The sequence below is a fragment of the Pomacea canaliculata genome, linkage group LG7 (assembly GCF_003073045.1).
Source record: "Pomacea canaliculata isolate SZHN2017 linkage group LG7, ASM307304v1, whole genome shotgun sequence".
In the NCBI taxonomy this organism is placed as follows: domain Eukaryota; kingdom Metazoa; phylum Mollusca; class Gastropoda; order Architaenioglossa; family Ampullariidae; genus Pomacea; species Pomacea canaliculata.
Genome location: NC_037596.1, coordinates 29672551 through 29690165, shown reverse-complemented (window position 1 = coordinate 29690165; position 17615 = coordinate 29672551). Strand labels below are relative to the sequence as shown.

The window sequence follows — 17615 nt, the reverse complement described above, 5'->3', positions numbered from 1 at the left end:
TGTGTGTTTGTGTTTTACGAATCAAATTGCAGAGGTGTGTGCAGAGTGTTGCCCTGCGCCGTCAATGCTTTTATGCTGTATGTGACCCCGCCTGACCCCGGCGGTATAGACGCACGCCAGCGACGAAGCCGTGCACATCCGCGGTTCACAACAGGTGGTACGCGTACCCCTAGGGGTATGGCAAGGGTTATACAGGGGCTCGCAGCGACATAAGTAACTTCTAGTCATATGAAAACAAGTTTTGCGCTGACTATACCTTTTTTCCATTTCGATTTTCCAGTTAATCAACCATAAAGGTGTTTTGTCTACACATGCAGCAAATGCGCTCTAATGAAATCTCTTAATGTCTCTTTCTTTTTTTCTGAAGAATCGAAAACGGTATAAAATTCAAAAAGTTTTTCACAGAACAGCACAGAATATCTTTGAACTTGCTCCACTACTATAGGTTCATGAGGACCAGACCCTTCGATTTTAATAATTATTTCAGTAGTAGGTTGCTAGAACAATGAGTAGTTTCAATATGCTGGTAGCAACAGATAATAATGTAAAAGTGTATTAACTACTTTCCCTGTATAGATTTTGTAGCGTGTGTTTATAACTATGCTTATTCACTGAAAACTTAAAAATATCAATATAAACAGCTCTAATTACATAATGAGTAAGATCTACATTCTTTCGGTGATATTTTTACAAACAAAACAAAAAAGACAAAAAAGGACTGTGTTTCTAAATACATTATCTCTGATCACTGTCAGATAAAATACAATACGTATCGTTGAGAGAGAGATAATATTACCTTTAACGATAAAAGCAAGCTGGTCAGATGCTCTCAGTGGAAGGCGTTCATCATCATCAATTGTCTCAGTGACCACGGTACAGGTGTAGATACCGTCGTGTGTCGTCTGCTGTGCTGCTATGATGTGTAGCTCCCCAGTAGTGCTGTTTACTTTCCCTGACCACGTGATGGAAGCAGGAGGCGGGTTGCTGTCAGCGTCACACACAAACGTCACATTGTGACCCTTGATGACCTCAGAGTAGGTGGACAGTGGCTGACCCTGATTGTCACTCCGTGTTATCCTGATAACCGGACGATCTGTAAACAAGCCGATAGTACGAGATTCGTCGCACATCTTATCTATTCAATCAGACTTAGGTGTTTCCCTTAAACCAAAAAAAAAAAAAAAACATTACTGCTGACACCTGTTCACAGCTTTACATATACACATACAAACACACGCAGGCACGGAAAAAAATCAACTAATGACAGCTTGTGCATAAAGCACTTTCATAAGTAGCCTACTCCCTTTTTCTAGTCCGTATTTAGCGATTATTTCCACAGGATTCATAGCCGTTGGATCCCAATACTCACAGTAAACCTGTAATTGCAGTGAGTCACTGGAGACAACTTCACCATCACTAGACATCACCTCACACCTTACTCGGCTTCCATGATGTTCCCTGGTCACTCTAGTGATGATCAGGCTACTGCCATCAGGGAACCCGCCTGCATTTTCTGGCCACGTGTACTTTATTACACCAGACCGCTCATTGCTCGCACACTTTAAAGTAGCGTTGGTTTCCTCCATTAAAGGATATTCGCTACTGGTGATATGGATGTTGACAGAAACTGTTACAAACACGTGAAATTGTTAGCGACATTCAATGAAATTTGCCCATGCAGCAAGTAAAAGCCAACAAGTTATGTCTGACTGCTCCATCTAAAACGATCTATGCAAAGAAAGGTATACTACCTATACTTGTTACATATATTTGACATCTACACTTAAGTTCTTTGAGATAAGTGTAAATGGATGAACATAAATAAACTATTTTATAAAATGTGTTATTAAAGCAAACATCAGACAGAGTTAAAGAAAGTAAAAGAAAGGTCAGTATAAGGATACCTTTAACGATAAAAGCAAGATGGTAGGATGCTATTAGTGGAAGGCGATCATCATCATCATCTTTCTCAGTGACCACGGTACAGGTGTAGTTACCGTCGTGTGTCGTCTGCTGTGCTGCTATGATGTGTAGCTCCCCAGTAGTGCTTCTCACTTTCCCTGACCACGTGATGGAAGCAGGAGGCGGGTTGCTGTCAGCGTCACACACAAACGTCACATTGTGACCCTTGATGACCTCAGAGTAGGTGGACAGTGGCTGACTCTGATTATCACTCCGTGTTATCCTGATAACTGGGCGATCTGTAAACAAGCCGATAGACCGTGATTCGTAGCACATCCAATCGATTCAGTGAGACAAATGTCTTAATCTTCATTTTATATATTTATTGACATTTCCTTTCAAACAAAAGTTACTATGTTTATTGACAGTTCACGCCATTGCACGTCCACACACACACATTTATTGTCATTGGACCCCAATACTCACAGTAAACCTGTAATTGCAGTGTGTCACTAGAGACCACTTCACCATCACTGTACATCGCCTCACACCTCACTCGGCTTCCATGATGTCTCCTGGTCACTCTAGTGATGATCAGGCTACTGCCATCAGGGAACCCGCCTGCATTTTCTGGCCACGTGTACTTTATTACATCAGACCGCTCATTGCTCGCACACTTTAAAGTAGCATTTGTTTCCTCCATTAACGGATATTTGCTACTGTTTGTGTGGATGTTGACAGGAGCTGTTAAAAAAAAAGAAAACACTTGAAACTGTTAGTGACATTAAACTAACAATTAATTTTTCTCCGCAGAAAGATGCTAAATAAGTCCTGTCTCACCGCTGTTACAACATGTTCTTAAGCAAAGCATGTAATTATATATAGATATATATGTCTGGTAACTAAAAATTTTATAATAAACAATCGCCTCTTCAACAAAAATAAATATTACATCCATACCTTCTTTATTTCCTCACGGCATCCAAATATTAAAGGTTTAAGTTTTTTTCTAATCAGTTATCATATTTTCCTTCTTTAACATAAACGATATTGATTATTTATTTTCATGAAGTTCCTAAAATGATATAAGGTGTGACTTAAACTGAACCTTAACATTACTGAATAAAGTGACAGAAAAAAAGTAAGGGTTAGACAAGTTTATAATAAACATGCATGAAAAGGTATAAGGATAGTACATAGATAAGACATCACAAAGTGCATTTAAAAAAATATTTAGATTATAAGAAGAATTTCAAATAAAAATAAAATAAATAAAATAAATATGGACTGTTACAGAGGCAATAGTAGCGGTCTTTTTTTTTAAAATAGAAAGTTGCATCCCTTTAGCTAGCTTCATTTGTGGAAAAGATTTAGGACATTTAGTCGAACGTGACTAGAAACAGTTAAAATATTTTTTCTGTAGTCAATATGAAAAAAAATTTCATTTGTTAAGCTTAACGTACACATTGTAAACACGTTGATGAGTTTTGCTTTTATAAAAAAAGAAATTCTTACAGTCTCTGCAAGTGATGGTGTAATCCGGGCAGTATTTGTCACTAGACGTCTCAAGCTGACACTCAGCGATGCTAGTCTCATTACCAAAGCAAGATGGGACATCACGACGGACCGAAACGACTTTAGATAAAAACGTCCTGGCACCAAGCCTAAACATTGCAGAATAATATTTCCTTAAAACAATTGTTCTGATAATTATTAATGCTTAATTAAAAAGCTTCAGGCGATGTTAATTTAGAAGACTTTTTGTGCTATGCATCCGTATCGTGCAAGATTATATAAATAAATAGATCATGGTATAATTCAAATAACAACAGTCTGCATTCATAGATCAGTATTTATGTAGATAGATATACTCTTAATGAGAACATAACAACTATATTACAGGCGTTTATTAACTCCACTATATAACTACAGTGATACCTCGGTTCTCGAACATAATTCGTTCCGGGAAGACGGTCGAGAACCAAATTGTTCGAGAACCGAAGCAATGAAACCCATAGGAAATAATGGAAACTGGATTAATTCGTTCCAAACCCCAGAAAATGTCTATTTACTGGCCTAATTTGTATATAATATGTAGAAAAACATGAGTCTCAACAAGAAATAAGAAATTAAAGTGTATTTATTAAAACAAAAACAAAAAAATGTACAGTACAGTACAGTAAATTGTGTTTCATTTACTGTACCTGTATCAAACTTTATGGCAGGAGGGAATGAATGTGGAGGGAGGAGGGAAGGGGGATGGTTATTGTTTTGAAGGGGAGTCCTTTCAATAAAAACAGAGGGTAACTGCTCTTCGGGTGTTTCTGTTCTCTGTATCTTTTGCTGAGGAGAATCAGAATCTTGCTCTGCAGTTGCTTGTCTGTTTTCTTTACGGAAGAATTTGTCAATTGTTTGCTGTTTTTTTCTCCTTTGCAAAATTTTGCGGAAAGTGGACATAACACTGTCATTAAAAATGTTAACTGCTCTATTTGCTACCACTTTATCAGGGTGATGTTGTTCAACAAAATTTGCGATTTCTGCCCATTTTGCACACATTTCATGACTCTCTCCACAAAAACGTGACTCTCTCTCTCTCTGCACTCACACTGATGACGTAAGCAAGGCGCGCTGGGCAGAATGAACGCCATTCAGCTCAACTCGTCTCATCTCGGACGTTCGGATGTTCGAGTTCCAAATATTTGTTCGGATTCCAAGACAAAATTTTCTCGAATTTCCTGGTCGAATACCGATTTGGTCGAAAGTCAAGGCGTTCGAGAACCGAGGTATCACTGTATATAAGATCTATTTTCTTACATCTAAAGTAACTCATGTCAAGCATTTTCTTTTTAAAGGGATAGATTGTAAGTAGAAAATGAATGGGTGGATGGATGGATGGAGTAACAGGGGAATCATTTTAGACATGTGTTTAGCTGTGTGTAAAATGTAAAGTTTCAAATTCAGCATTTAATGATTAGCAAGGTTGATAGTTAATTCCCTTAAACTGTGTAAATTCAGTAGAATGTATTCATCATTATTTTACAGACTCGTTCACTAACAGGAGAAAAGAACTTACCATGGTAAGCCGAGCTGTCTACAGACGACCCTGGCAGTGTTGTTAGTCGACACACACACTGGTCCCCACTGACCAACTCCGATGTCTATCTCTACCTGACGTCTGTTAGGTCCCAAAAAGTTAATATCCCTCAATCGCACTTGCATGTTTTCTGTAACAAGCCATCATATATTCACTATAAGATTGCCGATATGTGCATTGCCACTTCAGTATCTGTGCAGACAAAAGAGTTTCTACATCAACAAAAAGGCAAAAATCATTTATAGAATTAAGATGGGTTGCAATAATGTTAAGTCCTAATATTTTAATTGTTGTGAAAATACATCATGTGTTTTACCTAATCTCTAGATATTCTTGCATGCTTTACATCTCCTTTGTAAGGAATTCTTGCATAAAAAATGGTCAGTGTGTCAATGTTTCTTTTTCTCCATTTGAAGATACATAATGCGAGACAGCAAACAGCAGAATAGAAACAACAGATTCTTACGTGAGTTGCAGGTGACAGCAATGACATCGCGGTTGCTGAGGTCTCTGATAATCCTTGTATAATTACACATCTCTAAGGTGGTCTCCTCTCCTGTACACCTCAGGTCGTCAAACATGATATGGTTGTAGCTCCTACTGTACCTATATAAGGACGCGGTATAAACGTGCGACCTGTTTGACAAAAGGTATGTTTGTGCATTTATCTGTTTTTATCTATAGAATGTACCGACTTATTTTAATAGATACAGACTAGATGCAGTCAAAATCAACACTTTTTCATAAAACAATTTGCATATACCTGCAGGCGCATTGCTTTTATTATCTGTTTTTAGTTATAGACTACGTTAGTCAATATTTTTTAATCAGTACAAACGACATATTTATGAATTTGTTTCATTATTTTATGTCTACATGCTTTTGATATTACTTAATTGTCCCTTTTAATGTTTGTAAACAAATGACACACTTCAACACAGACACACAAGTGCTTCTGCATCAACATTTTTTTGTTATTGTGAATTTCTCGAATCGGTATGCAGCTTAGCGGTTAGAATAAGACGAAAGTAAAATAACCGCTTAAGACTCTGTAGTATATTATCTGTTTATCGAGAATATAACATGAAAAAACAAATATAAATGCACTACATATAAGCGCAAGATCACTAAACATTACACACGTGTTGAAGCCCAGCATTCTGCAGACCACTTGTGCATCTTGTTTGCTAAACTTATCGACACACACTGGGTACCATGTTCCGTTGTACAACATCTCAAGGAAACCATTCCACGGGGCAGCTCCATCCACAAGCCGAACTTGCAGCTGTGCATCTAATCAACGATCAAAGTGAATTCGTAACGAGCTACAGCAAATGTTATTACCTACAGACTTAAAAAAATTAAAACATTTCTTTTCCTCTTTTGATTAACGTAAGACACTATCATGTCCAATTTATGAAAACAACTGTAGCTAACAGTAACAAACTTTTTTTTCTATTCTAGAATGAATAAGTAAAAGTATTAGACATTTCATACACCAGAGAAAGAACCTTACTTGCTTTATATAAACCTCTCTATATAACATTGTAACTATGTCGAACATAAATGTAATAAAGTACACCGACGCATGAGATCACAAAAAGAAATCTTAATAAACGGATGTCACCACAAATATCTCAATGATGTTTATTTGCTTGCCCAGATGCAAAGGTTTAAATACTGAGATATATTAAAAATCTGAAGAATAGATGAAAAAAAAAAATGGCGAAAAACGGTTTCTGTTTTTTGTCTTTCTTATCGATGAGTTGGTTATTCGTTCGAATTCACGCTTTTAGAGATTCATACATTGACATTATTGTTTTAGTAAATAGGAGAGATGTTCCAGAGATAAATAGGGCACTCAGTAATGTTGCCTGTTGGACAGAATCATACGCCCCTATCCACTAACCGTGCATACCATCTGGCTGGTTTACTGAGATATTTTTTAATCACAGCTTACAATAAGAATATATTATGTGTTGTTGAGTAGCCCTTCCTAAAGCCTGCTTGCGTTTAAGGTAAAAGCTTGTAGATTGGTACAATTATGGCTTCTTTTATATACGTATACATGTCCCGCTAGCAAAAATCGAATTAAAATATTAGGTTAAAAAGTCAGCTGCCTGGTCACCGGCTGATTTCAACATTCTACTAACACTTTATCTGTGCCACACACTTTGCGACTTGGGGTTTCGTATTGCGGTATGTACCTCGCTCTCTCTAATGGACTCATTAAGTTCCTCTATTCCAGGCTGATTCTCAGGTATATGAGGGTTATTATCTTGGAAAACGTCTTTAAAGTGATTTATCCATTCATCTTTTGAAATGTTTTCTTCCGGTAGGTGTCTTTCACTTTTACCCATCTTTTATTTATTTTCCACAACATTTTCGGGTAACTGATTTGCTTTGTCTAATTCTCTGCTTTTACCTTTTATATCTTCTCTTTTTCTCCTTCACTAGCCACTTTTTGTGTTGATATGTTCAGTTAGATGTCAGTGGGAGAAGTCCTATTTACTGTGTTCCTTGTATTTGTTTAGCTGTGTGTTGACTGACACTCGATGGGTGGTAGACATGTTATTAGAATTAAGAGTGCGTTTTGCCAGTCTGGCCACCATTTGCTGTCATAGATTTAGTGCGTCTTTATCTGAGTGCATGGAACAAGTGTCACTGTATACGCTTCAGTGATGACCAGTAACCATCATGCAAGTACTGAAACAGATGAGCCACTTCTGGCCTGAATGTCCGGGGATGTTGCTTGCGAGCTAGTGGGGAGCCTAGTCAGGGTCACGTGATACTACAGTCATGTCGCTGACTTTACTGATGCTGTAAAGGTCGGTCATCACACGACTACTACAGGGGCTGGCATGGACTTCTTGCAGCATCATAGCATAGCGATATTAAGACAAAGTGTAACTGAGTACTTACTCAAACCTTGTAGTAGAAGAGTAAACATCACACAGACACTGAGGACTGAGCGCATCATGATGTTAGCTGCGATGTCTTGCAGGAAGACGAGGATGTGAGGAGAGTCTGGCTGGAAAGCTGACACTGAGCACAGACCGCAGTGTGGATGCTTAAAGTAAGACAACAAGGATGTTAATAACGGTAAAAGGATATTTTTAAAGAATTGTGCCCCTCTGTTTCTTGTGGTCAAGGAAAAACGCATAATTGGGCTTGTTAATAGTTAATTTGTCAACATTACCTGTGCATCCATCTGCTGGCTCATATAGAGACAATAAAACATTTCAACACAATACAAATGCACTTTATCATAAAATTTGGTCATTTGCTATCAATTAAACAGTTTAAAGATACGCCTGATTAACGTATGAACCCAGCTGTCTGATTGGTGGATATTTTTATAGTCTAAGCGCTTGTTTCCCATCCTGTCATGATAATAGATGCAGTTGTACTTTTAAATATTCCTAATATCTCGCGGACAAATGTATGGGTTATTCACTTTCGTTTATTTTCGTAGACATTTTGGTAGCAAACCACAATAAAATGTGATATGGACAGGTATATGTCGCAGATGAATACAATTCATACTGTCTTTCTGAGACGCTTACACTACATATTTAATGTGTATTGTGCTTAATTTCTTCTCAAAATGTCATGTGAGAAAGAAGAAAAATGACGACTGCATTCTAAGGCCTTTGTAGCAACACAAATTAAAAAAAATATGTTAGTGTACTTTAGTTTGTTCTCGAAATCCTCAGCGATTTGGTTGTAAACTTCTAGATAAAAAAAAATTATGAGCTTTTAAAACTGCTCGGTATTAATCATGACAGGTGTAAAAGTTTACAAATCTTAGTTAACTTGCAATCTTTATTATTGGTTACTTCATCCGGAATACATGTATAAGGACATGGGGTTTTACAGAAATATTTGCACAGATTTGTTTAACGGCTCGTGTGTACTTGTACATGTAGTTACAATATTATTATGCATGAAAACTTGCAAATTCTGGTTACTTTGTTGTTAGCTGCTAAAAGTAGCGTGTCGAAGAAAAGTTTGTACATCTATTGTAACGAATATTTGTCAAGCATAGATACGAAGTCAGAAGCAACCAGAATTGCATACAAAAGGTCTGTGGATTTCGATCTATCTATATAATATACTATTTGATGTTAATTTTGTGGCATATAAGTCAACCTCACTCTCTAATTGTCCACAAGAAAAAAGTAACTGTATTTTCTCATGCACAGACATACCTGACGACAGTCCTACACGCAAGTTGTTTAACGAGCAAACGTTGGGTGGGGTTCAGTTGTCTTATTTTAGCAAAACATAAACAATTTTGTGCAGACTAGCAATTATATTACGCAGGTATCTGTAATATTTTTAAGAAATAAAATGGAGAATTTTATCTAGTCACGTTTGTAGCACATGGAGTTCTTGCTACTAATACTGCTACTTCAGTACATGCTCGCAGGAATATGCGAGACCTTGATTACCTTACAGCCACTTTTTGTAATGATGATTACCTTTCCTCCGTGGTAACGTACTTTCCTCAGCTCTCTAAGGTGTCCGCTCCACAGCTGGATTAATAAACGGAATATACCTGCATCCAACTGGTACGTACCCTAGGGACGCAGTTGATCTAAGAGCAGCGCCATCTGCTACCTTCTACAGCAACAGTCGCGAGTGATTTCTAACAAAGTCTGTATCCTGAAATAGTCTCAAATATTTGAAATGCTCAACATGTCTGACTGGGCTATAAATAGAAGACCACTGACGTCAGCTTACTTCAACAGCAGCCTGGCAGTAGCTCGGCATTACATCAGACACTGACGCAATGAACTCTGAATGACGTGTGCATGACGCTATTAAGCCATGTGATGTCATGTTACGTCATTCTAAGCTTAGTTAGGATGTTGTTACAGTCCGAGTGAAATCATTTACATGGTGAAACATAGACAATGAGCTCTAGGAAATATTTTTAACACGAGAGACAGTAAAACTGTTCATGGACATGTTGTTAATTCGTTTAGTGACCAGTGTAATCTCTCTTCATTCTTTATGTGTTAGCTTATGCTATGTCAAGAGCTTCATTTGCTAGGAATGCGGACAGTTAATCTCTATTTCTCAGTGTGTTGCTGAGACCGACTGTATTCTTAATATTACAGCAAGACTTCAGTTGTTATTACAATTTGGGAGGTCATCGTGGTCGAATTTATGTTGAACTGGCTAATATTTATCTCTTGCAAGTGTTTGTGAAATGTGTAGTCAATGTATATCCTTTTCTGTATTATTTATCCTTTCCTACCTCACTTTTATGTTTTACTTCTGTGTGTTTAAGGAGTTTCCTTTCAATGTTTGTTATTCTGGTATGGAAGTTTTCCTTTTCTTTATTTCAAGTTTGTTTTTAAGCAGAATCTAGATAGTACGAATTGAGAATCAAAGGGGTCCGTTCAAGAAAAAAAAAATAATACAATAAAACTACAAGCCTGGCTTACAAGGGGATCATGAGGATGTAAATTAAAATGCCTTTCGTGTATTGTAGATTTTTCGTTGCACCACCATTTGTCCCAACTAGATTATTTGCTCTGTGTTGTTGACTTTACTGTAAACGATTCTGATACCTACTAATCTCAGGAGCTTATGGCGGAATTTTCGGAAAAAGCTTTTGTATTATCACAACTTTCAGCCGTAAAGTCGGGCATCGTTAGCAGGAAGAAGCACTGATGTGTCGATAATACTGTCGTTGTTGTCAGTGTGGACACAAGCGACGTTCACGCCTCTTCCTTCCTGATCACATAGACTTGACACTCAGAAATCACACAACCGAATAAACCATTAACGGCCTCAATCTGTTTGTCCTGCATGCAGCTACACATAATATTCGTGGTGACAAAAGATTTTAGAAACTGTCAAATGTTTCTGCCTGTTATAATTCAGGTGTTTAGAACTAGGAAACGACTCGGTGTAACTCCTTTCTTTCATTGCTTGCAATGGCTACCCAATAGCTCTTGCATCAAGTGTAAACTGTCTTTGCTGTGTTTTAATTCATGGCTATTTCTTTGAACTTCTCTTCAGTCACAGCTAGAAATTTTGCTCTTTGACAACCATCGTTTGATCAAAGCAGCATATGGACACATGAGTTTTAGTGAAAGGCATCGAAATACCGGAACTCATAGACCATTTCCCACAATGCTTGTCCGTTTTTATACCTTTCCCTCCCTTTCCGATTATTGCTACTTTCCTGGTTGTCTTTCTCTTGTAAAATCACTATACTTTCAAACATTAATTACGCTTTTCTTTAAAAGATCATCCCAATTTTTATGTTTATTCCTTGTTACTCATAGAGAAGCATGGGGTTGAATTCCATAGTGGATTACCAGCATCCAGGTGATTTCTCTGTCTACACGGTCAAATGCCTTTTTAAAGTCCACTAAAGTTACATAAAGTGAGGACTGCCACTCAATAGACTGCTCAATGACGATACGGATGGTGGCAATGTGGTCAGTGCATGACCTTTCCTGGTGAAACCCTGCTTGTTCTGGTCTCAGTCTCTTGTCCAGTGCCTTCATCCCTCTCTCTAGTTCTACCCATTTCAATAATGCGACACAGCAAACAACAGAATAGAAACAGGAGAGTCTTACGTAAGCTACATGCGATAGCATTGGCATAGGCGCACCCAAAGTTCGTGCTAATCCCTCTATGACTACACTTCTCTAAGCTGGTCTCCTCGCCTGTGCACCTCAGGTCGGCAAACAGAAACGTGATGTAGCTCAGTCCGTACTTATGTAGGGACGCGGTATAACCTTGCGACCTGTTTGACAAAAGCTATATATGCGCATTTGTCTGGGTTTTTTTTTTATTGCTACTTAAGAAAAAAGATATTTTAATATATACAAACAAGTCGAAATCAAAATCAACACTTTTTTCAGAAAACAATTTACATGTACATGCAGGCTCATTGCTTTTATTATATGTCGTTAATGATACTCTAAGTTGGTCAATATTTTTTAATCAGTACAAACGACATATTTATAAAATTGTTTCATTATTTTATGCCTACTTCCTTTTGATATTACTTTATTATCCCTTTTAATGTTTGTAAACAAGTGACACACTTACACACAGACACACAAGTGCTTTTGCATCAACATTTGTTTCTTATTGTATCTTATAAAAAAAAGATTATTTCGAATGGGCATGGAGCTCAGTGGTTAGAATAAGAGAAAAGTAAAATGACCACTTGAGAAACTGTAGTATATCATCTGTTTATCGTGAACATTACATGAAAACCCAAATATAATTGCACAGCACATAACCACAAGATCAGAAAACATTACACACGTGTTGAAGCCCAGCATTCTGCAGACCACCTGTGTCTCTTGTTTCTTAAACCTACGGCCACAAGACAACAAGGAAGTTAATAACGGGAAAAGGATTTTCTTAATAATTGTGTCCCATTGTTTATGTGATTGAGAGAAAACGGATAATTCTGTGTGTTTATAGTGGATTTGTGGATATTACCTATGCATCCACGTGTTGGCTTACACACAGATACATTTTCTAAACGCAACACGAATGCACTGTATCTCAGTAGTCATATTTCGGTCATTTGTTGCCAATTAAACAGTTTCAAGTTTAAAGATAGGCCTACTAAAACCTATTGAGGCAAAAAATAATAAATTTGAGCAGACTGGCAATTATATCAGACAGGTATATATACATACAGGTAGTCCTCTTGTTACGACGGTCTCGAGTTACGTCGTTTCGTAGTTACGACGCTCATTCCGACTTATGAGGTTTAGCGTCGTAAGTCGAACTGTACATGCGCCTCATTCCACGTGCGTCCGAAGTCATAAAGCAGCCTGAGAAGGGGAAACAGCAACAGAAACTGGCAGATCATTAGGACTTTGTCGTTCGACTGTCGCTACGATTATCAAGGATAAAGATCGCATCCTTGACCACGTGACAGGATCTGCTCCTATGAAAGCGACAGTGATAACAAAGCGTACTGTACTGCACAATATCTTACTGTACTTATGTTTATTGATAATTATGTAGGGTACTGTGTTAGGATAGGTGTTTGGATAGGCTAAGTGTTTTCAGTACTGTACTGTTATTATGGTACAGTACTGTGTGAACGTACGATCCGACTTACGTCTAAATTCAGTTTACGACGCAGCGTCGTAAGTCGAGGACTAACTGTATATTATTCCAGAAAAAATTGAAAGAAAAATTTTATATAATCAGGTTTGTAGAACTCAGTGCCTACAGACCACAACATTGCCAAGTCCCAGACGGTTGGCGTAATTTCCCAGAAATCGTTGGCATATGATCAGTAATCGCCTAACCACAAAAAAACATCCTTGTTTGGACAAGAACGAGACATGGACAACAAACGAGTGAAAGAAGAACAAGCAAACAACCTATAAGCTACGAAAGGATAAACAACAGTACAGACAATTTAAAAAATACAAACTAGCAATAAGCGGAAAAGAAAGGAACGGTGTAAAAACGGACAAGCATTATGGGAAATGGTCTACTAATGCTGAAGGATGAAGTTTGTTTTCAGTGCACGTTTAGAGGATTCAACAGTGGGTAGGTGGTGAATATGGAAAGGAGAGAGTTCCATAGTTTCAAGGCACAATAATGGGGACAAAGAGCAAACTTATCTAGCTGGGACGTAACAGAAGAGACGCTGAGAGAAATAGTCAGGGCAGGTGCTAGCAAAGGTATTAAAACACAGCACGGACAGTTTGTACTGGATACAAGAGCGACTGCGTAGCCATTCAGACAATGAAGGAAAGATGTAACATGGACCGTTTCCTAGCCCTAAACACCACAAACTTTTGAAAGTGTCTAAAATCTGTAGTCATGACAGGATGTGTAGCTGCATGTAGAACTAACGGTTTATCCGTTTGTGTGATATCTGAGTGTCCAGTGGGTTAGGGTTAGTGATTAGGAAGGAAGAGGCGTGAACGTCGATTGTCTCCACACTGACAACAACGACAGTATTATCGACACATCAGTGCTTCTTCCTGCTAACGAAGCTTGACTTTCCGGCTAAAAGTGGCGATTAATACGAAAGCTTATATCGGAAATTCTGCGATAGGTTGCAGAGAACCTTAGCTAACTGAATCATTTACCGTAAAGTCAACAATACAGAACAAATAATCTAGTAGGGACAAATGTTGGTGCAACGAAAAGTCTACAAAGCACGAAAGATTTTAATTTACATCCACATGATCCCCCTGTAAGCATGACTAGTAGTTTTATTTTATTAATTTCGTTGTGCCTTTTAACGGACCACTCATAATCCTGAATTCGTACCATCTAGATTATGTTGAAAAACAAACTTAAATAAACAAAAGGAAAACTTACACACGAGAAAGACAAACACTGAAATATTTTCTTAAATGTTTTACGTAGATTTCTGCCTTTTTTTTCTCATATTCGTTTGTACATGTATCTTCTTTTTTTATGTAGGCACACTATTGTATACACATGTAAGATATGTGTGTGTGTAACGGCGATAATGTTAAGCTGACTGCTTGTGTGTAAATTTGAGTAAATTTGTCGTTAGAGATGCTGTAGTCGCTTCGACTGCTGACTAGTTGCTCCGTCCACTCTGAGGTCGTGCCGAGAAGTGTCCTGCTGGTTCTCCATTCTCTATGTTACTTTGTGCATTCGCACGTCACGCACAACGAGGGACACCACTGGTCACTCATCAACCAATCAAGTAGCCAGCATCGACAAGAGAACGACCAGCCTATTGACGCTCCGCCCTCCTGCAGTGGCGTGGTGGACAGGTGACTAACCCCTACTGCCCGTTAACTTGACGGACAGGTGTGTGAGCCCCTGAGGTGTCATTATCTTCCTTGACGTCATTGACGCCTATGTTAGCCGGTTGGTCGCTCTACCCTCTGAGGGCTGTCTCCCGCCTACATAGTAGTAACCACAAAACTACTTGCCCCTGACATGTATGTTGTGCCTGATTATCAGCTATGTCTAGTTTGTAGAATTTATCTCTAATGTTACAACCTGTGTTGTCATAAAACACAACAGTTTTTTTCCCATGTCACTGTATTCAAAGCTTCCATATTTATCTTGTTTACATTTCCCTTAAAAAAAAAATGCCTGTGAAACTAAATACGAAGTGACTTCATAATATTTGATCGCCACTTATATGTGTTTGTAAAACTATAAGATAACGTAGTCTACGTCATGTAAATTTTTTTCTCTAGGATAGAGGACAGTAAATCTGTGTTTTCTCGATAAGCATGGGTTGGTGATCTGCTTATACTGTAATCTTAACTTGACAGCAAGACTTTAATTGTTCAATTAATAAACTTCGGGAGACTGTTGTGGTCGAATTGATGTCAAACCGGCTTATATTTCTTTTGAATATTCCTGTAATATGGGAAGTACGAAACTGAACTAATAGCTGACTTTTCAATTCATCATACTGTTTGTGTAGCTTATGAGGTATGTTCTATTGCATTGTTTTATATTGTACTTTGTACTGTTTGGATTCCCCTTTAAAAAGAGGGAAGGGCTCTTTAATTAATAAATAAATAAATCGATATTATCCCTGCTATATATGTATGCAGTTATTGTACCTGTTTATCGTATCCATATGTCCTTTTCTATCTCGCTTTATATGTCTGAGTTTTGTGGGGGCGTCTGTCGCCAACGATTGTCCCCTTGGGAATTATTTCAGTGTTTAAGAGTTCTTGTATGGAAGTGTATCTTTCTTTTTTATTAATTTTGTTTTTCAACAGACTAGATGCTATGATCAGGCTTCCGTGGAGTCCATTCATGAGAACAACAAATAAAATACAAGTGTAGCACTTAAGGTGAGAACTATAAAGTTAAATTAAATATTTTTGGTTAATTGTAAGCTTTTCGTTAAACTAATGTTTATCTTTTCCAGTTTTAATGTTCTGTTTTTTTTAACTTTACTCGATGCGATGTTGATAGTGAAAGTGTTCAAGAGCGGAAGGTGAAATTTCCGGAATAAACTTTGTATCGTCACTTCCATCTTTTTTTCTCGGCCGTTGCGGAAAGCAAGGCTTCTTTAACAGGAAGAATCACGAACAAGTCGATAACACTGACCTTTGCTCTCAGTGTGGAGACAAAGCGACTTTGTTCCTTCTTTGTCTTCACGATCTTTCGATCATTATTTGAGTCTGCTTGACTATTACTGAAAGTTAGTCTAGCAATAGGAAAAACGACTCGACCATTTGGACACACACACACACAGGACAGGAATACTCCTTTTATGCATGCAGGTACGTACACTGGCATTAACCAATTAACATTTACACACACACTCCATTCATTTGATAAACAGCTAAACTGTCTTTTAAAAAAAAAACATGTTTGAATTTTGATTATTTTTTTATTTGTCTCGTTTCACCTAACGTTTATGTACTGTGTAGCATTCAAACAAGAAAGATTGTTACCACAGCTAAGAAAACTGACCATTGCAAGCCCAGACCAAGAAGACCGATGAAGCGATCACAGTAATCACTCCGCCAAGAGATGAACAACAGACGGTCAAAAAGAAAGCTACTCTTTCTCCAGTGCAATCGACTTATAAAAAGCTTAATAGTATGGTCAGATTACATGGATGATTACAAGAAATGTTGAGTATTTCTGTCATTTCTACATGTATCCATTTTATTAGATTTTATTTTAAGCAATAGAAGCAGGAGTACATCGAATAACACTTTTAATAAATATTTACTGTATAATAAGATCTTGCTATTAATGTTGTGTAAAGTATAAAGAAGTTGTAGTATTTAATGTATAAGGGGCGTTAGTACTGTATGTGTAAATGGTTTGATTTTTTGTGATTTATCCAAAGTTATCTCCCTGTGTCCTTGAAAAAATTAGTTTTCAGTATCCGCTAGCACTCAATTAACTATGCTCAGTAAGATTAACCTGATAATGAAAATATAATATTTGAAGTATTTTCTTCTATAAAAAGTATTTTCTGAAGCACAAACATTCCATTGTCCAACTGTCTGCAAGTCTATCGTCTATCTTAAGCATACAAATTCTGTTATCACCAATAAAGTGTTGTACAATATTTCCAACCAACCATTCCACGGGGCAGTTCCGTTAACCAAACGTGCTTGGAGCTGTGCACCTGGTCCATTATTTGTTTAACTTCAAAAGAATAAATCTTAATAACTTGATATAAAACTGTTCCTGGGATTCACCACACAAGTATGTGAAATCTGAAACAAAAAGTTTCAAAATGTTGAAATATCAAAAGTATAATAATAAAATCATTCCAGGTCTTGTTCTGTTTCTGGAACAACCATGAAGGGCGGTAACCTGCAAAGATTTCTTCTCATGGCAGAAGAAAAATGTTTTACTTTCTCCACTGCTGTAGGTTAACATGGACCTAACCCTTGAATACAAACAGCAGTGAAGATAAAACATTTTGCTTTTATAACAAAAAAAGTGATTTAATTAGGAAATGCTGGTTATGAAAGCTAATAATCGTAAATCCATTTATTAACATCCCCATTACCATTTAAGAATTTAAAAACAACACAAATCAATATACATTGTGACAGAAATCAACATGGATTCTAAAACACTTACAAAGAAACACAGAAATTGTAGTATTTTTCATAAAAAGCACACA

General features: G+C 37.4%; 1 protein-coding gene and 1 long non-coding RNA gene across 2 annotated transcripts; both read right to left on the bottom strand.

Annotated features, from left to right (window-relative positions):
* Positions 1-1033: 1033 nt before the first annotated feature.
* On the bottom strand, positions 1034-2055 carry LOC112569403. The gene is made up of 3 exons (XR_003100404.1): positions 1905-2055; positions 1370-1627; positions 1034-1093 (listed from the first exon to the last, which is right to left on the bottom strand). It is a non-coding gene; the product is annotated as an uncharacterized LOC112569403 (long non-coding RNA).
* Positions 2056-2276: 221 nt separating this feature from the next.
* Positions 2277-8067, bottom strand: LOC112567606 (deleted in malignant brain tumors 1 protein-like). The gene is made up of 7 exons (XM_025244301.1): positions 7919-8067; positions 6139-6289; positions 5463-5632; positions 4976-5126; positions 3418-3566; positions 2591-2646; positions 2277-2297 (listed from the first exon to the last, which is right to left on the bottom strand). The coding sequence occupies exons 1-7, from the start codon at positions 7974-7976 to the stop codon at positions 2277-2279; spliced, it is 756 nt and encodes a 251-aa protein (XP_025100086.1). The 5' UTR covers positions 7977-8067.
* Positions 8068-17615: the final 9548 nt, after the last annotated feature.

What these genes read in the sequence shown, in the direction of transcription:
- LOC112567606 (XM_025244301.1), bottom strand. Translation starts at nt 7,976, where the DNA reads ATGATGCGCTCAGTCCTCAGTGTCTGTGTGATGTTTACTCTTCTACTA. An exon ending in CACCATCACTTGCAGAGACT is followed by an intron (nt 2,647 to 3,417) that starts GTAAGAATTTCT and finishes TTTTTTTAACAG; the next exon opens with CTCCTGTCAACATCCACACA. An exon ending in CGTTAATGGAGGAAACAAAT is followed by an intron (nt 2,298 to 2,590) that starts GCTACTTTAAAG and finishes TTTGTTTGAAAG; the next exon opens with GAAATGTCAATAAATATATA.